The 22,622-nt window shown below is 48.7% G+C and overlaps 6 protein-coding genes across 6 annotated transcripts; 3 read left to right on the forward strand and 3 right to left on the reverse strand.

The window, feature by feature from the left end:
• Window positions 1-58: 58 nt before the first annotated feature.
• On the reverse strand, window positions 59-7,211 carry K444DRAFT_650798 (calcium-translocating P-type ATPase; the record flags this gene model as incomplete). Its single annotated transcript, XM_024885661.1, has 8 exons — window positions 6,582-7,211; window positions 6,442-6,525; window positions 5,656-6,392; window positions 5,548-5,602; window positions 1,156-3,795; window positions 696-1,078; window positions 338-611; window positions 59-289 (listed from the first exon to the last, which is right to left on the reverse strand). The coding sequence occupies exons 1-8, from the start codon at window positions 7,008-7,010 to the stop codon at window positions 59-61; spliced, it is 4,833 nt and encodes a 1,610-aa protein (XP_024741263.1). The 5' UTR covers window positions 7,011-7,211.
• On the forward strand, window positions 7,212-9,110 carry K444DRAFT_555093 (uncharacterized protein). The gene is made up of 4 exons (XM_024876687.1): window positions 7,212-7,778; window positions 7,850-7,933; window positions 7,987-8,735; window positions 8,795-9,110. The coding sequence occupies exons 1-4, from the start codon at window positions 7,455-7,457 to the stop codon at window positions 8,883-8,885; spliced, it is 1,248 nt and encodes a 415-aa protein (XP_024741264.1). The 5' UTR covers window positions 7,212-7,454; the 3' UTR covers window positions 8,886-9,110.
• On the reverse strand, window positions 9,097-11,006 carry K444DRAFT_609070 (uncharacterized protein). Its single transcript, XM_024879506.1, has 4 exons — window positions 10,472-11,006; window positions 10,334-10,417; window positions 9,332-10,284; window positions 9,097-9,271 (listed from the first exon to the last, which is right to left on the reverse strand). The coding sequence occupies exons 1-4, from the start codon at window positions 10,853-10,855 to the stop codon at window positions 9,226-9,228; spliced, it is 1,467 nt and encodes a 488-aa protein (XP_024741265.1). The 5' UTR covers window positions 10,856-11,006; the 3' UTR covers window positions 9,097-9,225.
• Window positions 11,007-12,221: 1,215 nt separating this feature from the next.
• Window positions 12,222-12,803, forward strand: K444DRAFT_304427 (uncharacterized protein). Its single transcript, XM_024871751.1, has one exon. It carries the CDS (start codon window positions 12,325-12,327, stop codon window positions 12,631-12,633), a length of 309 nt encoding a protein of 102 aa, XP_024741266.1. The 5' UTR covers window positions 12,222-12,324; the 3' UTR covers window positions 12,634-12,803.
• Window positions 12,804-12,972: 169 nt separating this feature from the next.
• K444DRAFT_640935 (calcium-translocating P-type ATPase) lies at window positions 12,973-17,150 on the reverse strand (the record flags this gene model as incomplete). Its single annotated transcript, XM_024884547.1, has 4 exons — window positions 12,973-13,609; window positions 13,663-14,045; window positions 14,105-16,003; window positions 16,053-17,150. 4 exons carry the CDS (start codon window positions 17,148-17,150, stop codon window positions 12,973-12,975), a joined length of 4,017 nt encoding a protein of 1,338 aa, XP_024741267.1.
• A 1,274-nt stretch (window positions 17,151-18,424) lies between these two features.
• Window positions 18,425-20,323, forward strand: K444DRAFT_583244 (uncharacterized protein). The gene is made up of 2 exons (XM_024877822.1): window positions 18,425-18,517; window positions 18,577-20,323. The coding sequence occupies exon 2, from the start codon at window positions 18,840-18,842 to the stop codon at window positions 20,199-20,201; it is 1,362 nt and encodes a 453-aa protein (XP_024741268.1). The 5' UTR covers window positions 18,425-18,517; window positions 18,577-18,839; the 3' UTR covers window positions 20,202-20,323.
• The last annotated feature ends 2,299 nt before the right edge of the window (window positions 20,324-22,622 follow it).

The raw sequence follows: 22,622 nt of genomic DNA on the forward strand, positions 1-22,622 counted from the left end.
TGCAAGGCTGCGACTCAATGGAAATTTCTGTATATACTAGAGAAAGTGTCTGACGCCTTTACTTTGCACCACTACGTATATACTGAACGCCAAACTGGCCACAAACCCCGTGGATCATTTGCTCATCCACACGGTAGTATGATAATCCCCCCTCGAGGCCTTTGGGTTGATTTTCACACAAAACCTTCATATGCACAAAACGAAAAGGGGTACGGAGGGGTATGCTTATAACGATATGCTTGTAACCAGGCTCTATTGTAAGACAAAGGGAGGAAGTGTTGAAGCCTAACTTTTGTTACACTACTATTGCGCTTGGTCTACGCCTGACACGGCTCACTAACGCCTCAATAGCCCGTTCGACAGGCCGAAACCATTTGGCCAATAATTCATCAGATAAGAGGCTCATGAAGAAGCCAAAGGGGATACATAGCACGCCTAGCACAACGGAAATGGCCCATTGGGCCCTGGTGAGACGCGTTACCGAAAAGGTTTCCCCACCAATAAAGATGATTAGGACCTGAACGCCGATCATGATCGTGGTGATAGTGATGAAGAGCCAGTTGCGGTGCAAGCCCTCCAGGATATTGAACTTGTTGTCGATCCGACGGTTGCTGTTAAAAATTAGAATAGAGGTCAGGTGGGAAGAAGCCATTCGCCATCGTATATTGCTTGGCAGAGGGATAGAACAGACATACTTATACATATTGAAAATATTCATCCACACGTACGCATTGAACACTATCGTTTGTAGCTGTGCCAGTTCTCGATCCGTATGATAATTCAGAATTGTGGCGCCTCCGAAATGGAGTATCAGCGTAACCGCCAACTGATAAGCGCTCTGTCCAAAAATCATCTTCCACATCGGGATGGTGATGAGCGCCGCTGCCCTGGGATCGGGCTTCTTATCTAGGATCGTGGGCGCAGGAGGATCAGTTGCGAGTGCAAGAGCGGCCATTGTGTCTTGGAAGAGGTTGATCCACATTAATTGGACGGCAGTGAGGACTGATGTCTCGGTGGAGCTGGCTATTGCGGAGACCATGGTGAGCACCACAGAGGTGATGCTAACTGTGATCTGAAACTGCACACGGGGATTAGCTCAGTTGGGTTGGTTTGAGATTAGCGGATCAGACGGCATATATTGGATAGGAGTTATACCTGTAAGAACTTCTTCACCGCGTCGTTAACTGCTCGACCCCACATTATAGCTTTGACAATCGAAGCAAAGTTATCGTCCAATAAGACAATAGAAGAGGACTCTCGTGCAATCTCGGTGCCGGAGATACCCATTGAAAGGCCAATATCAGCCGCTGCGAGAGCAGGAGCATCATTGGTCCCATCCCCGGTCACTGCGACTATTTCTCCCATCTCTTTCAGCCGCATCACTAAGATCCGTTTATCGTCTGGACTAGACCTTGCTAGGACCTTGAGATTCGGGATGATTCGATCCCTCTCCTCTGTACTCAGAGACCTGAACTCGGCCCCTTCCATGGCGATGTCACTACAACTAGCCACAGGCGTAGGTGTAGGCGAGAGAATACCACATTCCTTCGCAATCGCTTTGGCAGTTAAAATATTATCTCCTGTGACCATGCGCACAATCGCACCGGCCTTGAGACAGGCCTGCACCGCCTCTCGAGCACCGTCACGGAGTGGGTCACGGATGCCAACGAGGCCAAAGAAGACTAGATCCTTGAGGATGTCCTCGAAGACGACCTCCCCATCATCCACGATCCGGGCCCTAGGCGGCGGCCATTGCTGAAAGTCGCGATACACTAGGCTAATGGTTCGAAGTGAATGTGACGCGTAACCAGTGATGATCCGGTTCAGAGATGCAGCGTCGTCCGTAGTCAGCTCTGTATCCCAGACCCCCTTCTCAGTTGAAGATTGCATGCTTCTCGTGCACTTTCGCAGCAATACCTCGGACGCACCCTTGACATATAGTCTATGCAAGCCGTCGAGCTCGACGACGGTGCCCATGCATTGGCGCTTCGCATCAAAGGGGATCAATTGGACAATCTTTATATTCGAACGCTCGATGCTCAAGGGTCCAATTCCTAGATGGTCCCGAGCAAAAATGAGAAGGGCTGTCTCTGTCTGCGACCCAATGAAGGTTTTCATGCCACCCTCACCCGGGCCTTCAAAGGCTGTAGAGTTGGCGACGATAGACTGTTTGAGCATTTCCTTGACGTCGTCGATCAAATCTCCTCCGATGAATCCACCTACGGGATCCGAAATAGCAGCAGAAGCTGCCCTGATTTCCTGTGGAGATGCGGCTTCAAGATCGATGGTGGTCTGGGACACCCCGAGGTTGTCATTGAAGAGCTGACTCGAGCCGACGATCCCGGCGACAACCTTCATCTTATTCTGCGTCAGCGTCCCGGTCTTATCCGAGCAGATATTTGTAACGTTGCCCATGATCTCACAAGCCCTTAGCTGTCGGACAAGGTTATTGTCCTTCAGCATCCGGTTGGACGCGAACGCCAGCGCAAGCGTAACTGCAAGAGGGAGTCCTTCTGGGACAGCTATAACGAGAACGGTGAGCGATATGATTAGGATGTTGAGAAAGTTTTGGCCCTTTTGTGGACGGGAATGTGAGTTGTGTGGAAGCTGTGCTAAGAATTTGATGAATAGCACGACGAACAAGAGCAGGGCTGCTGCGAAGCCAAACCAAGCGATGGCTTTGGCGAGTTTCTTAAGCTTGACTTGCAAGGGAGTAAAGCTCGGTTCCTCTTTGAGAGATAGCAGGATCTTGCCATAGCAGGAGTTCACACCAGTTGCCGTGACGAGGAAGGTCCCTAGGCCTTCGGCGACCTTGGCTCCCGCAAAGATAAAGGGATCCAGCTCTGTTTTGGGGGCATTTGCCTCCCTTTGTTCCGGTTGTTTTTCCTGTTCCTGGATAGCTATGGCTTGGAACACTTCGTCTGCACCATGCTTGTGCATGAGGTGTGACTCGCCAGTCGACGACGACTCGTCACATTTGATATTGTAGCCATTGATGAATATCCCGTCGGCAGGGATCACATCTCCCGACTCCAGGTATACAACGTCGCCCACAAGCACGTCGGAGATAGGGAGTACTTGAGACGTCGCTGACCTGATGACCTTCACCGTTCGATCTTGCTGCTTCTTGTTCAGCTGGGCAAACTGACGCTCTTTCTCCCAGTCGTTAACAGAACCAACCAGCACGATAATAAAAATGGCCGTGAGGATTGCAACTCCCTCCACCCACTCTATCGGTGGGTTACTCGGCGTGCGTGGTGTCCCGAAGGCCTGGTAGAATCCGACGGCTAGCGAGACTGCGGCTGCTGCAGTTAAGAAGAAAAGAACAAAGTCGTTATAAGCCATCCACATCAACTGAAATATGCTCAGCAGCTTTTTGGTAGGGAGTGTATTGTCCTGAAACACCCGTTTTCTGTCTGCAAACGCCCCGCCAGATAGCCTGCCTGATGTTGTCCATGTTAATGCCAGTCTGGCGATGGCAACCGGTGCCAGCGCTTCTTCTTCGGTCGAAGCCCTCGTCTCTGTCTCCGTTGGTACCGGATTATGATTCGCGCCCTCGAACACAAAGTCGTCGAGAACTGTCTCTTCCGAGCTCAAGCCGCGACGTCGATCTGTTCGCAATCCCTTTTCCAGGCGAGGCAGGCCACCAAACTCGTAGAACACTGGCAAGCTTTTGTCGGAGGTTACGAGTCTGCCCAGTTGCCCAGGTGAGAAGGCAAACTTGTGCTTGTTTTCCTTGGCCTTGAAGCCAGCCGCACCCAGACTACGACGAGGCGACCTCAACACCTCGCCATCCTTGATAAATTCCGGGTTGCTGATTGATATTCTTGTTTGTGTCGGAGAAGTTGGCGTCGTGTCTTCGCTCCGTAAAGGTGTGTTCGGGAAGTCGATTTGATTCTGGTTGTGATGTTCGGACAGCTGGACCTGCATTGTGGCCGGGGAAGAATTTGGACATGCACAACAAGCTTCATTTCGAGCCCTGTGGGGCAATTCGGTGGCAGAACGCTGAATAATTCATTGCAGGTTCCAATGCTCTTGAGGTGGGTCGATCCCAGAACATATATGGCCGTGGTTGCTCAGGCCATGGGGCCCATTTCGATCATTATCAGTCAAGGTTGTGTCGTCCATTGTGGCTATGCTACGGTCTTGCGCCTATCTTGCAAGCGTGATAGGCACAGCCAGCCGGCGCGAACACGGGGCTTGTCGACCTGACGATCCTCACCGTGCCCATCAAGTCACAATGCTCCGTTATAAATATCCTTTACGCTGAAGGTTGTCGTTTCCTTGAACCACAGCAATGGAGGCTATTGCTCGGAGGCTGAGCTGAAGAACCTCCTTGGAGCCGATGCTCGCGTACAGTAACCAAAGTTCAAACCACACAGAGTTGATGGCGGTTCCACCCGGTTCTATGTTCTATGATCTGCGACCCTGCCTCGGCCTGCTAGGTCTTTGAGGACTTGGCACCAGTCCCCACGCTCTTAGCTCTCGAGCTTAATTTGATGTCCTGCTCTGTTTTTTGAATGTTGGCTCGGAGATGCGCATTCTGCCATGGCTCTGCACAGCCCCCTTCGCCTAAAAATCCGACAGCGCGGCTCGGAAGCATGATGTTCAACACGGTTCTCTCTTCTTACAACATCGTCGGTCCAGAGCATTGCACCCTCTGCATTGACTGAATCTATCCGAATCGTCTTGGCGCGTTCAGTATAACCACGCCCTTGAACATCGGTAGGCGTTGGAGTCATCCTCGACCTCACCAAACTGTACGACGTGGCAGCAGTTGCGCGACCCACCTCGGGCCTCGAACCTCAACTTCCGGAGGGATGGGAGTTGCAGGGGATGTGATATTATAGAGCTCGACGAGACAACATCTCTTTTGCGCCGGCTCTAAGGCAGCCGGCTCCGACAATTGCCATCGACTCTTCAGCTGTCAGTCCGCAAAGCGTCGCAACACTTTGTGAAGAACCGTCGTTGTCTTTGGACGTCTGCCCCGATCATCCCTCGTTGTCCATCGAAAACAGGCCATTACTTTCCTTTGAGTCAAGACCTACCTCATCTTACAGCATCTCATTCCCGACTTCGAGTGGAGACGACCACTCATCAGATGTTCACAACCTCCTTACCGTTCCAAACACTTGCTCAAGTGGTGGCTCACTCGACCACCACTCGCTTTCATCCTATGGAAGAGAGACCCTCCTCCCTATGCCCTCTGTATCAAGTTATGACGGCACTCACGGAGAGTCAAGCAAGGCTATGTCCTTTCACAAGCTATGCGAGATGTGTCCGTTTGCCGCATTCAGGAAATTTTACTTTTGCTAAGCTTTTGCTTGTTTGTCAACTGGACCCCTCGATGAAATGACTCTCCTTGGCTCCCGTGACATTCTCTTTCCAGACCTCTTTTTGCCCGTTCCACTCTCCTGCGTGACGCGTTCCCTTATGATTGAGAACTCAAATTCCTAGATGTCTAACATACACCAAAACAACGCTCCGAGGCCATCCATCCTCCTTGCGCAAGAGGGTGTAATTTCTGGTTTGCCTTCGCTATGATACTAGGGTATCAACAACGTCTGGATGAACATAGAATGCTATCGCAATGATAAAGTACCTAGATTACAATATACGTTAAATCTGCATTGTAGCGAGGAGACAGGTACTTACATGCCAAGCAACAGAAAGCCCTCAAAGTAGTTGCTCCGCCCTCCTCGAACTAGACAGTTCACCACTATAACCGACATAGAAAGTACCGTCGTCTGGAATGTATCGAAACGTAACGACATTGGCTTTCCAATAATCCAGCCCAAGATGATCAAAAATGGAGTAACGAACAGGGCAATTTGCAAAGTGCTCCCTACAATCAATACAAGAGCGAAATCGATATTCTTCTTCCCCGCCTGGTTGACTACTGCGACGAACTCGCCCGCATTGCCTACAATTGGAACGAGGATAAGGCCGATGAATGCCCTGCTCACCCCCAGTTCCTCAACGGATCCGTCGACACTGTCTACAAGATAATCTGAGCAGACTGAAACACCGATAGTAGAGAGGACAAGAACAAAGCCAGCAGCCCAAGGATCAAGTTCAGGGCTTCCTTCCGGCTCTGCCTGGTTGGACTCGGCAAAAATATCAGCGTGAGTCTTGAGTTGGAAAAAGAGATATAAACAGTAGAAGACGAGGAGAATGATAGCCGCTATGTGGGACAAGGTCAAGATGTAGGAGGCCGGTTCCAAGTGGGGTTCCAAATTGTTGGACGGCAGGTCTGCAAAGTAGCTGGCTGACGGAATGACGAGAGATGCTGATGCAACGATCATCAATGAAGACATGATAGAGGTCAAGTCCACGTTGAATTTCACTTCCTTCTCTTTATAGCCAGCGACGAAAAGGCAGCTACCCAGGATCTGATAACCGTTAGAAGGAGACGGACGAGTCAGACGATGGAGATCTTACCAGCAGAGTTCCTGATAGGATACTACCCACCATGCTTGACTGCACAATTCGGAATTCCCCTTGTCTCAAGGCAGTGATACCGACCTAAGCACCCATAGTCAGCACATAAGGTTCAGTAGTGTGGTACAAGCGCGGCTTACAATCATTTCTACTGCGTTACCAAAGGCTGCCATGAGCAATCCTCCAATTACTTGTCCTGTACTTGCTGACAGCTGCTCCGTTGACCAGGACAGTAGCTCGGCGAGCGGGAACATGGCAAAAAAGCTGAGGGCAAAAACAGCCACGGGGTTCCATTCTCGGGCTGCAGCGATGATGGAGAGGGGAATGAAAACCAGGAGAATATTTGCCTTCGAACAATAAAGCGTCGCCTTTATGGTATCATAAACATAGTGTGGGACTGTGAGCCCGACTTGCGGGTAGGCTGGGTAGCTGGCCGCTTCCCCAGTCAACGCAGTGCTTTCGCTCGCTGGCGGCGCTGGGGATCCGGCAGGAGACACGTCCCGGGCTTGCGATGCCATAGTGCCTGGAGTGCGTTCACGGGATCTAAAAAGAGGTAAAATCAATGACATTGAAGCGTTGTCGGTCAGCAATTGACAGGCATCGCATGTTCGATTTGAGATGTTGGTGCTGGCACGATGCAGGTCGTGGAAATGTGAGCGGCGGCTGCCCTCGGATAAACACTATTTCCGAACTCCCATCCGAAAACCTCGCACCGTCCAGCCTGACCTGAGCCTCAAATAAAGGTCTGGGTAGAAGGGGTTGTAAGGGTGTGTGGATTAAGAATAGAGAGAGAAACTAGCTAAGTAGAGTCTGAGGCCTGACAAGGCAACCGCGCATCGCTAAGACTACTGCCGATTTCGCTCCTTCCACGGCCTCAAAGGCATCACACACAATTCCCAGATCCGCCATCCCCGCACCAATTCAACAGTACGCCAAGAGTCTAGTTCGCCATCGACGAACCTTCTTCTCACGGCAGCCTTTGTATATCTCTGGGACGATCGTCACGAGGGCAAATGACTACTCCAATGTCGGATCTACCAGCCGACGAGAACACCGGCTTGGTCGCCCTTCCGGAACCCTTCTGGCTCCATCTCTCCCGCACAATAAGGAGGACACTTTTCAGCAGCTACACGAATGTGCTCTTGGTCTTCGTGCCAATTGGCATAGCTGCTGGGACTTTCGGCTGGCCTGCCGAAGCAGTCTTCGCTCTCAATTTTTTGGCTATAATTCCGCTGGCACCCTTGATAACATTTTCCATCGACGAACTATCGCCAAGTGTAGGGCACGCATTTGGAGAACTCATAAAGCCAACTTCGAGCAATGCTGTTGAGATGATCGTAAGATACCTCTATCCAAATAGTGTGGCTTGATTTGCCTTGTTCTGATAAGCTTGCTTCCTCGATCGAAGGTTAGCATTGTTGCTGTGAGCCGCGGACAGCCCCTGGTTGCTCGGTCGAGTTTGCTAGGGAGCATTCTAGCTTACGCTCTTTTGGTAAGACTCCCTCGCTCTACTTCTATATATCTTTCTGACTGGAATCCTCCTAGGTTCTGGGCAGCAGCTTTTTCATAGCCGGTTACGACAAAAAGAAGCTCACGTTCGAAAAAAATATGACGAACACCCTGTCATCTTTGATGATGGCTGTATCTTTCTCTCTGATTGTTCCAACAATCATGTCTATTACCTCCGATGGTCCCGAGTCCCAACCCGACAGCGACGCTCGAATCCTCTCTCATGCCATCTCTATCATGCTGCTCGTCATCTTCGTCATATACCTCAATTTTCGAGCATGGTTCCTAGACCTAAACGCTCAAAACGACCACGATTCCACACACGAAAACCACCAAAGCGTTCCTAGAGCGGATTCGACATTTGCCCTTGGCCTCTACACTACCAGCTGCATTCTGCTCTGTACCATACTGTGTGCTATTCTATGCGCCTTCCACCTCGTCGGGAGTATTGACGGCTTGGCCCAAGCCCTAGATATGAACGAAACATTCATCAGCTTAGTCCTCATACCTCCCATCAGCTATTCTGCCAAGTGTGTCACTGTAACAGCCATGGCTAGAAATTGCCAGATGGACCTTGTTATGAGATCCATTATCCACAGTATTCTGCAAATCACAATGCTCATCATTCCTCTCGTAGTTCTCCTTGGCTGGCTTTTTAAGAAACCCCTTACCCTTGATTTTAACCTTTTTGAGGCAACGGTTTTCCTTCTAACTTTGATTGTAATGAGTTCTACAATGCAGGATGGGAAGTCTAATTATTTTAGCGGGATTATGTTGATAGGAATGTAAGCACTCCGTTTTAACACCCTCGAAAATAGAAAAACATGAATTGACAGGTCTTTAGGTATATCCTGATCGCTGTTGCATTTTACGTGCGTCCTGACGTCTGGGAAAGTTTCATTCTACCGGGTCTGGACGGAAGGAAGGTTGTCTAATTATTTGCGGTTGGCAATGCTATTAGTGCCTGAGTTTGGTGGGTGCGAATTTTTCAAGGCAGCCCCCTATGTTCTACTTGAATCACGACGAATTACCTCCATCACATCCGCATCATGCTACCTGTATTGTGAGGAAATCGATATCAGTTCGTAGAGATGATCACGAGAAGAATGATAGCGAAGAACCAATGAATTAACGAATTAACCACTGTACACAAGCAAGAGATGTCATTGCAAAGTCTGTTTTATTACTTGTATAGTGAAAACAATCACCTACACCGTATACTGACACGCTGCCAAATCCATTCTTCAGTGCATCTAGAAAGGCAAGGTCCCACTGCTATATGTCGTCACGCAAAAAGAAAGCAACGGCAATCACGGCGTACCTATACCAAGTTATTAATTGTCGACTCACGTCAATACAAAATTCAGGAGAGAGTGCTTACCATGCCACCAATAGCAGGCCATGCATATAAGTGTATTTTCCATTCTGAAGCAAATGGTTGACTAACAGGATAGCCAAAAACAGTATAATAGTCTGGAACGTCTCGAAGTTCAAGGTCATAGGTTGGTGGACGACCCAACCCAGAATCACTAGAGCGGGAATAACAAACAACGCGATTTGCAAGATGCTACCGACGATTACCCCGACGGCGAAGTCGATTCTGCCGCTCCGGGATGCTCCTACTACGGCAGCACATTCCGGAGCATTGCTTGCGATGGGGATGAGGATGGTGGCGATGAAGGTTCTGCTGATGTGCGTGGCTTCGGATGTTGTGTTGATGCTGTCGAGGAGGAAGTGTGAGCAGAACATGATGCCAGCGGCAGAACAGATGAGGGCAGCGAAAGTGGTAAGAAGACTGTTTATTGAGGGCGCGTCCTGCTGCGCGTCCAGCTCCGTGTCCAGCTCCGTGTCCTGTTGTGTGTCCTGCTCTGTTTCTGGTCGTGTGTCCTGCCGTGTGTCTAGCCAAGTTCCCGGTCGAGTTACCGGTGTAGACACGCCACTGTCGCTTCCGCCCTGCTCTCTGTCCCGCCGTGTGTCTAGCCAAGTTCCCCGTCGAGTTACCGGCGTTGTAGGCGCGCTACTGTCGCCTCCGCCATTATGCGCAGCGCTTTCGTCTGGCTTGCCTTCGAAGAGTTCCTTGTGGCTCACGAACTCGAAATAAAGGTACGCAATGTAGAGCACAAGTAGAACGACAGCGGTACCACGAGAGAAGCCTAAAATCTGCTTGTCGATGTCGTCTGGTTTCGAGGTCTCAAATGTAGAGTATAACGCCGTCGGAAGGACGAGAGCCGTGGCTGTAATGATCATCAATGAAGACAAGGTGCCAGACACAGCTCTATTGAGCTCAAGGATAGGTGTTCGCCACGCAGAGGAGAAAAAGCAGCTGCCAAGAACCTAAAACTCTGGTAAACACCCGATTGGAGGAGGATGGATGGGGACTAACGAAAATAATATCCGATAGAATGCTTCCTAGCATGATAGACTGGGCGAAGGCTGTATCTCCATGGACGACGGCCAGAATACCGACCTAAATAAATCACGATCAGCCCCAGGAACACCCGGGGAGGAAGTGTAACAGTACAATCAATTCCACGGCGTTCCCAAAGGTCGCATTAATCAATGCCCCTAGCAAGTCTCCAAATGCATCTGAGAGCTTGTCTGATGCGTCCGACACTGCTGCCGAGAGAGGGATGATGGCCAAAAAGTTGAAGATGGAAGTCGATATTGAGTTCCAGTGGAGGACTTGGGAGGTGAGGCCAAGCGGCGCGAAGATCCAAAGAACCTTTATGTTGATGAGCTGTGGGGCCGTCCTCATTGCTGCATGATAAACGCACAATAGATGTTGGGACCAGACCAGCCTCCTAGTGCTGTTACTTGGGGGGCGTGAGGGCTCGCTGTCGATGGGGTTCAGTAAAGGTACTGCCTCGTCTTCGTCCGCCGGTCGACTTCGTCCGTTGGCATTCATCATGATTGCACAACTTGGGCGTGGGTGTCTTGTTGAAATTGGTCGCAGCTCGTCGCGCTAAGGACAGAGTGTGTGGTTGTAATGCTCATGGATTGCGAATCGAGGGGGTGAAGTTAACTTTGGGGTTCAACAAACTCCAGCCTCTTGAAGGTGCGGATGATGTGGTTTGTGTGGAAAATTGTTGTTCCAGGCTGAGTGACATCCTGGGGCGTTTCGAATGGACCTCCCGCTCATCCTAGCCTCCACAGCGATACTCGAACTCAAGGCGTATAACTATATACATCAAACTTGCAGTCCAGATGTGGACGGCACGATCAAAGCTACTCAATGAAGACGAGCTTAAATTAAGCCAAACCTGTCCCTTCAACTACAGCAACTTTGTCCACAGTCTCAAACACCCTCAACCTTCACCAACCTCTTACCATCCAGCCCTCCCATTTCCAAATTCAAACTGAGTTGCACCGCGACTCGAAAATATCTTTACCTTGGTCGGGAGCCCATACATTAACGAGAGAAACATGAACAGGAGTTTCAGAGACTGCAACAGCTCCAAAAGACAGTACGGTAACAAGGATACATAATGCCATTTATCAATTTCAAAGGCCAATCCCAGATCTCCACGTAATTCCTCCAATGTAATAACTATATTGGAAATCAGCCCCTTAACCACACACAGAGGTACCAACCGTCCGGCCTCCTAGCTCCTTGACCATGACTTTCAAGAACTCTCTTTGACATGACTGCCGAGCAGGGAGCGGGTGATGGAAGGATGTTAGCCTCTGACGTGATCCTCCAGGGATCAAGTCAGAGACACTGACCATGCCGGTGTGCTGCGTGGCTCAAGAAGTGCGTGTTGCAGCTCAAGAAAGTCTGAACATCCTTCATAGGGACATATATCGATTCGGGTTCACCGAAAAGGATCTCTCAGCCCGGCCGGCGGGGATTAACAAAAGCCCGAAAGAGCGTTTAATAAAGCTGTGCCGGTGGTGTCAAAACAAATGGCGCAGCTTTTGTGGCAAACTCCCAGAACTGCTCTTGGCTCTGCCTTCTGTCGTCCAGCTCATTCAGTTAAGACAGTCCGCGGTAAAGGTACGAAGCTCCCAGAACCAATATCTTGCTGGCTCTCTGCGCCGAGATATTTCACCCGCAAGCACAATCGGAAAATTGAACGATTTGGCAGCGCTCCCCATGCACTTCGCAGGTCAGCAAGTAATGGGTTGGTGTATATCTGTACGACTTCAACGCCTTCTTAGGTCTTTATGAACGAGTCCCCACCTACCACGACCTGGCATTGTCCGTGACTGGACATCCCCGGCAATCCAAGCTTTGTTGAAGACTGCACAAGCTGCAATGTCCTGAAGTTCCGTACCTTCTACGCCATCAGACTCAGGAACTCCTTAACTTCTCGAACCACGTCCGACTCCACTTTCCTTCCTAACAGCTAGATCAAATCACCCGCACAACAATCTATGTTCCAGAGATCACCTAGCGATTCATCCAACTCACGACGCCCCACCGACTCCCTCCAATCTCTCAATGGCGTTATCGATTGGGCTGCAGATCAGAAGAGGCATTCACAACATTCAGCAACGTCAGCCTCGACAAGCAAACAGGAAGAGCGAGGGTCCGTCAGGAAGAAACATCATAGCCATAAGAATATATACACCGAGTGTGGAAGGCATGGTGATGATTGGTTATTGGGAGGGTTTTCTGTGACCGAGACGGTGAAACGGATGTTGGGGAAGAAGCGATTAGACTGGCGGACTGAGACAGGTTGAGAAGAATTCACTTTTGTCTTTCCTATTTTAGAAACACGTATCGGCCGGGCAGGATCTGTGGTCTCCGGATATAGGGAGGAATACATCCTGAAGCCCTAGAGAGGTTAACATTACAGCAAAGGTGATTTCAGCAAGTGCTTGAACATGGCTTTTATTTGTACATAGACGGCAGAGCATCACGAGATCCCATCCGTTGGTGAGGAGATCATGCTAGTCCTAATGAGAGTTGAAAGCTACATTTGATGGACGCGGGGCGAATTCACTTCTGTGATCTCACATCGGTGCAGGTGAAACAATTGGATGTCGACTTTGTATAATTGTTTCTTGGATCTCAATGTCTTAATTCTCGAGGTTAGGCCTCCGCCGCGAGCTAGAGAACCTGATGGAGTCGTCATCCCTAGTTGTGCCATGTTCGAGAGGCGACCATCCAGCAATGCTCCCAGCTATGACTCCGGCCATCGCAGCAGCAGATCCGAGGGCGGAGTTTGATCTGGAGCGCATCAAACTATAATCGGGAGGCCCTGCATCTCCGTTTGCCTGACTGTTTGGCGTCCTAGGGATCGAATCTCGATTGGAGCTTAGCAAGAGCTCCCGCGGACGTTGCAATTTGAACATGAGGGCTTGAAGTCGCCCACCACGGATCTTTCTGAAGAAAGTGAGCTGTTCACGGATATTCTTCAGGGAATCGTTCCATTCGCTCCGCGGCGTCGAGCTTTGGTCGCTTGCACTGGGAATAAACTTTCCGATAAAATCGTCAGGAATGAGGCGGATAAGCACTGCTACAGGAAGAGAGATCGCTCCAAGGATAAGGGATATGCCCCATTGTGCCCAACTGAGTCGAATAGTGGACAAGGCACTGGAGCCAACACATATAATGAGCACTTGTCCGCTGATCGTGATGAGGTTGATGCCAATGAAGAACCAGTTTCGGCGAATACCTTCGAAGACATTGAACTTATTATCGAGACGGCGATTGCTAGTTAGATATCAGCCCGAGTATCTCTAAAAAGTTTTAATACGCCGACTAACTTGAGCTGGTTAAAAAGCTGCATCCAGACATAAATGTTAAAAATCAAAGTCTCCAGCCGGCTCTTCTCATACTCGGTCTTGTAACCCAGTATCTCATTACCAGCAAAATTGAGGGCTAGAACCACAATCAACTGATATATAGATTGTCCGATAATCATCTTCCACATGTTCAATGTGATTAAACGTGCCGATTTCAGGTCCGGTTTTCTATCAAGAATGCTTCGAGGCGGTGGGTCCGTAGCTAGAGCAAGAGCAGCAAATGTGTCCATAATAAGGTTAACCCAGAGCAATTGAACAGGGGTTAGGATTGGTTCTTCGTTAGGGCTGGCTATTGCAGACACAAACGTGACACTGACTGCAGTAATGTTGACAGTAAGTTGGAACTAGATCAAAGCCCCGAGTCAGCGAACGGCATAAAGTGTCTAGCAAAAGGAAAGCCAACCTGTAAGAACTTCCTAACTGCATCGTTAACCGCTCTGCCCCATTCTAAAGCCTTGACGATAGACGAGAAGTTATCGTCCATAAGGATAATTGATGAAGCTTCCTTTGCTACCTCGGTACCAGAAATGCCCATCGAGAAACCAATATCAGCTGCCCTCAGAGCCGGTCCGTCATTCGTCCCATCACCAGTGACGGCCACAGTCTCACCCAGCTCCTTTAACCTCTTCACAAGGATTCTCTTGTCTTCAGGACTGGATCGAGCAAGCACTTGCAACTGTGGGATAATCCGATCCATCTGAGTGTTGGACAGCTTTCGAAATTCGGGTCCTTCCAGAACGATTCCGCCTTGAGTGTAGATCCCGCATTCCTCAGCAACAGCTTTTGCTGTCCCCATATTGTCACCTGTGACCATCCTCACAAACACACCTGCGTGCTGACACTGTCCAACTGCCTCTTTGACACCTGGCCTGAGGGGATCCTGGATACCGACAATAGCAAGAAACACCATTTCATCGAGTATATCTTCAAACACTGCTTCCCTCGGATCATCTTCAAGCGTCTTGGCTCCGGGCGGAGGCCAAGTTCTGAAATCACGGTAGACGACGCCGATCGTTCGCAGCGATTTGGCAGCATAGTTGTTAATGGCATTGGTCAATGAGATGCGGATATCCATCGTCAATTCGACGCTCTTCGTAAGCTTCGTCACATCTGCAACAATTCGTGTGCAGTTGCCCAGCAAAATCTCCGAAGCCCCTTTCACATACATCCGGTAGGTGTTGTCGTGTAATCTGACCACGGATGCCATACACTTTCTGCCAGAATCGAAAGGGAATATCTGAACAATATTGGCGTTTGCGCGTTCTTCATTGACCGGCCCCATACCCAAATGCGCCTTGGCGAATGAGAGTAACGCTGTTTCGGTCTTGGAGCCGATAAAAGTACGATGACCGCCCTCTTCGCCCTCAAACGCCGTAGAGTTTACAGCGACAGATTGTGAGAGGAGATCTTTGACCTCTGCAGAGAGCAATAAAGCGAGTTCGCTGAGTGAGACGGCCACCGAGTCACCAGAAGCAGCTTGCTCGCTATTTTCTTGGTCTTGATTAATTGGCCCTTCCTGAATCCCAAACTGACAAGCAGTGCCTAAACACCCCGCTACCACAGTCATCTTGTTCATTGTGAGTGTCCCAGTCTTGTCGGAGCAGATAGCCGTTGCATTGCCCATTGTTTCGCACGAGCTCAGCACCCGCACCAGATTGTGGTCCTTTAACATTCTCGTCATTGCGAAAGCCAAAGCGAGTGTGACTGCAAGTGGAAGCCCTTCTGGAACTGCAATAACAATTATCGTAATGGCCACGATCACAATTTGCAAGAAGTCCTGCGCCTTTTGAGCTGGCGCATCTTGGCCTCTCGTCAGCTGCGCGAGGAATTTGATGAAGAGTACGATGAAGAGGAGGAGAGCGACGGCACAGCCAAATTTGGCAATCTGCTCGGCCATAATATTCAACTTGATCTGCAGCGGCGTCGGAGTCGCTTCAGCATCATCCGTCATGGCCACGATCAATTTTCCGTAGCTGCTGTGCACGCCAACACCGGTAACCAAATACGCGCCAGTCCCTTCCAATACCTTACTTCCTGAGATAATAAATGGATCAAGCTTATTAACGCTTGCTCCCGCTTCGATTCGAGCCATTACCTCGTCGCCTGAGGTCTTCTTCTTCTGATCAGATTCGCCGGTGACAGATGACTCGTCGCAGCGGACATTGTGACCGGAAATGAACACGCCATCTGCGGGGACGAGATCACCGGGTTCCAAGTATAACACATCTCCGGCAAGGACATCGTAGATTGAGATTTGCATTGACTTTCCTGACCGAATGGCCTTCACGATGCGATCATGTTTCTATCGCGATTGTCAGCTCCTTTTCAGGATACATGCAAAAATTACTTGCCTTTTGATTGAGCTTGACAAATTGTCGCTCTTTCTGGTAATCATTCACAGATCCAACAACTACGACGATGGCGACGGCGACCATGATTGTCACTCCCTCCACCCACCTAACCTTGGGTCCACCGTACTTGCCTGACTGTCCAAAGTCCTGGTACAGACCCAAGCCCAGGGAGATGGCAGCGACGACAGTGAGAATAATCAGCACCTTGTCGTTGAAGGTTATCCACATGATTTGCAAGAGATTCTTGCTCTTCTTCTCTGGGAGACGACTGATGCCAAAGACGCGCTTTCTATCCACATACCGCTCAGAGCTTGCATGGCGTATTGATGAGGACGTCGTGGATCGCACAAGGCCACGAGGAGATAGCTTTCCTTTGCGGGGAAAGGCTGAACTTGTAGTCGCAGTAACTTCATCGAACCCTACAGTTCCGTCCAAGGCTGTCTCATCTAGGCTCAATCCGCTGGAGCGGTGTGTTCGCAGGCCGAGCACAAGACCCTGCAATCCTCCTAAAGCACAGAAAGCTGCGAGGCTCTGAGGACTGAACAATTTGGAAAGCTGGCCCGGTGAGAAGGCGAACGGGTTATCCTCGACGTGAAATTTGTGTTCCTCCCCGGGATCGGCTTTTAACGGATCATCATGTCCTAGCCTATTAACGGATATGGCCTCACTTGATTCACCTTGAGAGCCCTCATAATCTGATACAGTAGGCGTTGGGAATAGAGTCTCTCCACCATACGATGATAGGGAGTGGTGATCGAGCGAGCTACCCCTCGAGCGCGTGCCTGGAATAGCAAGGAGATTATGCGGATCTGGTGACTTGTCGTTTCCTCTGGGAGTAGGTTGCAAGGTATTGTAAGGTGAGGCAAGTCTTGACTCAAATAACAGCAACGGCCTGTTCTCGGTGGTTGAGGATCGCTGACGCTGGGCGGGAGATGGGGGGTTCGAAGGCGACGATGATTCTCGGGAAGGGGCGGTAACATTCTGGGGAAAATTGACAGCGGAAGTATCAATTGTAATCGTCGGAGCCCGCTGTCTCGAGGATGGGCTCGTACGAGGTGTTGACTCTTTGAGATCTGAACCATCCTTTGAGCCTTCCATCCTTACGAGGGTTGAGATTCGAGGACCAAGACTGATCTGTGATAGCTCGAGCGTCGCAGAAACACTTCGTAGTACAGTGCGAGGGCATAGATCGGCGGCCACTCTACTCAAGCTCGTTTCAAAGTTGTAGCTGTAAGCACCCCGAACGGTGCCGCATCGAAGAGAAGCTGCAGCTGAAGCAAGCAGTTCGGACAGTGGAAGAAAGCAAGACAATATTGTCTTATTGAAGCTGTTGGGGATGCGTATTTGAAGAGGAGGTTGAGTCTGCCTTTCTCAACACACGTCTGCCACGGCTTCGACACTGCCGATAAGAATGTTCAGACAGTTTCCGTCAATATCGACATCTTGCTTCTCTAGCCAACAGTACTTAAGAGAAAGAATCATGCAAATGAAGTTGAATTGTCACTGCGCCGGTTCGGGTTAGCGAAGGGGGCTGTGCAATAACGCAAGACGATTCGGAAAAAGCGAATACATATGAGAGGCTAACAATAGGAAACGATGGTGGATTGATTTTGCCGGGAGAAAGAGAATTAAAAAATATACCTCTAGGCTAATATTGCATTGAATTAACCCACCAGAGTGACAATTGTCATCATTACCTCCATGGGTTGCCAAGTGACCGGCACGAGCCGAATGGGATTAATCGTTCGGCGCTTCCCACCTAGTCTCGCTTAGTGACACTCACTAGATGAGGGCCACCAATACGCAAATCTGAGATTTTGGTGGTACTCAACAAAAATTGCCCTTTAAATTCTCACAACGCAACGTATCAAAAAGGTGTTTACGTAGTGGGAATTAATCCCAAGACTAAGATCCTTTTGTCTATTAAATTTAAAGAGCAAAAAATAAAGGCATTACTGTTTTTGAACTTTGCATAGTTTTCTTATACAAATTTATATAAGGCAAATCAGGCAAATTTGCACTATAATAACGGGGTTATTTTTTAGTCTTAAAATTTGCTAAGCTAAAGGGTCTATATATTAGGATTAATTGCATACTAGGAGAGCCGATGGGGGTACGAAAAAGACGAGCTTGAAACGTGCTGCAGCAACCGAAGCCATTTGAAAGGTTGAGGTTACTTAAATACTATTTTAATACGTTGTGTTGTAAGAATTTAAAGGGCGAAAAAGGGAGATTTTTGGTAGGGTGCTCAAAAATCTCAGATTTGCGTATTACTATGCTTTGCGTATTGGTGGCCCTTACCTAGTGAATGTCACTAAGCGAGACTAGGTGGGAAGCGCCGAACGATTACCTTGAGATCAAACATGCTCTAACAAAATCCTCCCGCAGAGCCTCTCCAAGAGGGCAAGTCCAGGTCGCCGCAGAGAACAAAAGACCATTCCTTCTTGAATATAGGGATGCCAAAGGTAAGCCGCTGAAGCGAAGTACACATTAAGCGTTCTAGCTAATCCAGATACAACCAAAGTCATACCTATTTTTAGATAACGTCCCATTGATAATGCGAACCCGCCCTCTCAACTCTGACATCTTCCCACTCCCGCCCACCAGCCATCGTTCGGGTTATACATTGTTTTCGAGGTTCAGGTCGTCCATTCCTCTTCCCGAATCCCCATGTTATCAATACCTCTCAAATGCAGCATCAGACTCGTCGGATGACCGAAATCCCAGAATCGTTTTGCCAGCCTCAATCCGATCTTCACAACTAGCAAATACAACACAAACCGAATAATGGACTCGGAAGGCAGCTCATCTGATATATCGACGGAAAGGACGTTGGAAAAGACGGTTCGCGAGGGCGAATCCAGGTTGCCCATGCTCGTGCTGGCATCGGAATGCGTTACTTTTATCAAACGAGGGGCTTGTTACGTTCCAGAGAAGGAATGGAAGCTCAAGAACAGTCTACTCGCCACTGTAGGATTTCTTGAGCTGGGCAATGCTGGAGATTTTGCCGCGAACGTGTGGAACGAGATTCCGGCACCGTCTTACGCCGTTGGCCTGATGGTCATAGGCGGTACTCTCGCCCTCTCGCTCTCCTATTTTGCCTTTCGAGATGCCAAGCTGAGCTGGTCCAATCTGCTTCTTCTTCGACAAGAACGACATGATCTACGAAAGCAGAAACTTCACTCGGTTGAAAATGGGCAAATCGTCTGGGGTCTCGATACGCGTTTGGATGTGAGCTTTCGGGAAATGGGAACAGAATTGATCAGCCGCTTTGGAATGGACATTTTGATGGGATTTGGAGCTGTCATCATCGGCATCGGAACGTTTATGGCAATCGGTGGTGCGAATCATCACGTGTGGTATGCCAGCAATCTTCTCTCCGGATACATCGGGAATGTGCCTCTAGCGCTCTACGCAATCATCAATGCAACGTGGTCTCTCTATATTTGGATGAAAGTCCGTCAACACGGCATTGCTGGAGCAAAGGCGCTACATGGGAACATGGCCGCTGCCCTAAAGCATCGCGTTCGCACCGTCCAACTGTACACTTCGATAAACGGCCTAACCGGCATCGTTGCAGGAGCTGGATCACTCATTACCGCAACTATGTGGTGGGGCTATGTGATCTTGATTCCGGTTATCATATCGTCCATCTCCTGCAACTATATATGGCGACACAAGATAGCCTACGAGCGTCCGTTGCTTCGACGAACGCTCGAAGTGAGCAAGGTGTCCCTGCTCAGAGAATTGGAATTCATTGTTTCTGTTCGACAGACGCTCGAGGAAATACCGTCAGAATCTCTCCGCGCGCTCATCACAGATTCGCAGTCGATCACCTCTGTTATCGAATTCATCGTAGCAAATGATCTTTTCGAGGACTTCTGTGTTCGACTTCTCTGTGATGCACGTCTCTCAGAGCTATGTGGTCTTCCAAATGAAGACTTGACAATTAATTCGCAGAATCTTTTAACCGTCGATGAGGCACACATTCCCCGTGTTCTAGATATCGCGCAGACATGTGTCAACGAGACGGGACGAATGCAATTCCAATATCGAGAGCGCTATCTCCTAGAAGTTCTGGGATGTTATTTGTGCGTCTCACAAGCCGGAAATTTTAAGACAACTTTGGATGTGCAATTAGAAGGGTAACCTTTTATGGGTGGCAGGACCACACTTATGCGCACTCCAGTGTCATCACAAGTCATATAGACAGATTCAATAGGAATTGGATTAAATACTCGTTTCAATCTTACGCAACCATTATCGCAACTACTCATATGCCTGGGCGAAAAGCCGAACTTGTTATCCTCCATCTCGTAATCTGTTTGGGTGCCAGGATCAGGCTTCAAGGCCTCATCATCGTGTATTTTGTCCTCATTGCCAATGGACAACCCTGCCGCTCTATGTATGTTCCCTTGTTCTGGAAGCGTTAGCTTCGGAAGGTATGTATGATTTGCTGCATGGTTATCGTCATCCGAATCGTCCGATTTTTGTCTGGAGGGCATTCCGGGGACAAATTGAAGGTGATGCCCTGTATCATGTCCTCTCGAAGTAGGTGATGGAATATCGTGTAATGAAGTAGGTATATTCTCTCCGCTGGTCGAAAGGCGAGGTTGTTCTGCTATCTCTGGCGACTGTAAAGATATTCGCTTGGGGATGGTCATCGACGATAGTCTGATATAACCATGATGCTGGTGAAAGACGTTTTGTATGCCTAACGACTTGAATAATTCATAGACGGTAGAGGCATGCAGCTATAGGCAATTTGCAACAAGACTTAAGTCTTAAAGACCGCTTCTTAGGAAGACATACAAGTTCTTTATTCTCTAAAGTCACTTTTTATAATATATATTAAATATTTGAACTTTAAAAAGTTTCTCTTAATCTAAATAATCGTGCGGTGACGCTCGCACTATACCAGCCCCCTTGCAGGTTTAGTGCGGAACAGTAATATGGTCGAAAATCAGTAATATGGGGGGTTTTTTTGCTTCTATTCATCGTCTTTAATTGATTAAATATCAACACCATGGCCAAATTCGACCCAGAAGAAGAGAAAAGGATAGCCTAGGCCTTTGATTTCTATGCCAGAAATCCACAAGTCAAAAAGTTTGCGATTGCGCGAAAACCCTGGGTAAAATATCGTCTCTGGAAAGCGCGTTTAGCAGGACGAAAACCACAAAATACCAAGGGGGCTACAACAAACCCCTAATCCTGACTAGGAGGAGGGCCTCAAGCAGTTTATCTTATTTTTGATCTATTTAGGCCACAGAGCTAATCTCAAGATGATGCGGGCGGCAGTTAATAAGATTCTGGGAGAGAGCGCGTCCACTTACCAAATAAACCGCGTCTGGGCACAACAATAGTTCAAACGCAATAAATAATGGTTTAAAACCCATCGCGTGAAGACACTAGTACAAGCTAGACTTTAATATAAACTTAACTTTAGTCTCTAATAAAGTATAGTTTTACTTCCGGCAGAAATATATTATAATATAAACCGGATTTTAGCTTTTCTAAAAATAAAAAAAAAGGAAATTAATATTTGTAAAATAGTTACCTCGTCGCAAGACTTTCAACACTGAGCCAAAGAACTAGTGGGATACACTCCGCGGCAACTAGTCCTGTTGCGTCAAATTCTTTAGATCAGAATCAAAGCAAGGCTACAGCATGTCATCACAAGCAACTGTCGAGCCGAGCGAAGACCACAAAGTGACTGTTACTAGTTGTCGCTGATGCTCTAGCAAAATGGATACAAAAGGAGTGTGCCCCTGCCAATCCCTGCAACATCCCTGTTTTGCTCGCGTAGCATTCTTAAAACATGGGTGTACGCCCAAAGGGGAAATGACAGGAGGCCAACTCTGATTAGAATGCATAAGCACCCTCTCTGGGTAAACCCTAGAACGGGTGCTTATGTAACTGAGAATTAGATCCCCCTCTAGCCCCCTTTTCCCGTATATAGTAAGCTAATTTATATAATTTTATTATAAAGTAAGATTTTCTTTTTCGGCTATTTTTTAGCCTGTAGCATACGTATAAAAGGTGGGCAAGACGCACGTTCCTCTATCCCTTACTTATAATTGCTTAGGAAGTCTATCCTCAAGGATACAAGTATGCTTCTTGTACTTAAGGTATACATATATATACGCTCCTGTGAGGCGCCGAAGGCGCCGAACGCCGTGCCCCTAGTCTCCTAAGCTCCTAGTATTAGTAGAGAATATACTTTAAATATAGGTGTGCTTTGTATACAGATGTGTCCCGTACACAGTTGTGCCCCACACGCCGTTCGGCGCCGAAGGCGCCGAACGGCGTGCCCCTAGCCTATTAAGGTTCTAATATTAGTAGAGAAATAAGCTTTAGAACTCCCAGAACTAGCGCTCTGTCTAGTTCCAATACGAATTTAGAAGCGGCGGGAAGACAACTATCATTATAGGTATACCCCCCAGTGGGGTCGAATACAAGGCTATCCCCTTTGTTTGGGGCGATGTTTCCCCACTACTGGTTGATTTCCTCGGCTGTAGTGAGACTTCACATATTCTAGTCTCAGATGCGTCTAAACTTCGTCGCCTTATG

The sequence above is a fragment of the Hyaloscypha bicolor genome (assembly GCF_002865645.1).
Source record: "Hyaloscypha bicolor E unplaced genomic scaffold K444scaffold_35, whole genome shotgun sequence".
Classification (NCBI taxonomy): Eukaryota; Fungi; Ascomycota; class Leotiomycetes; order Helotiales; family Hyaloscyphaceae; genus Hyaloscypha; species Hyaloscypha bicolor.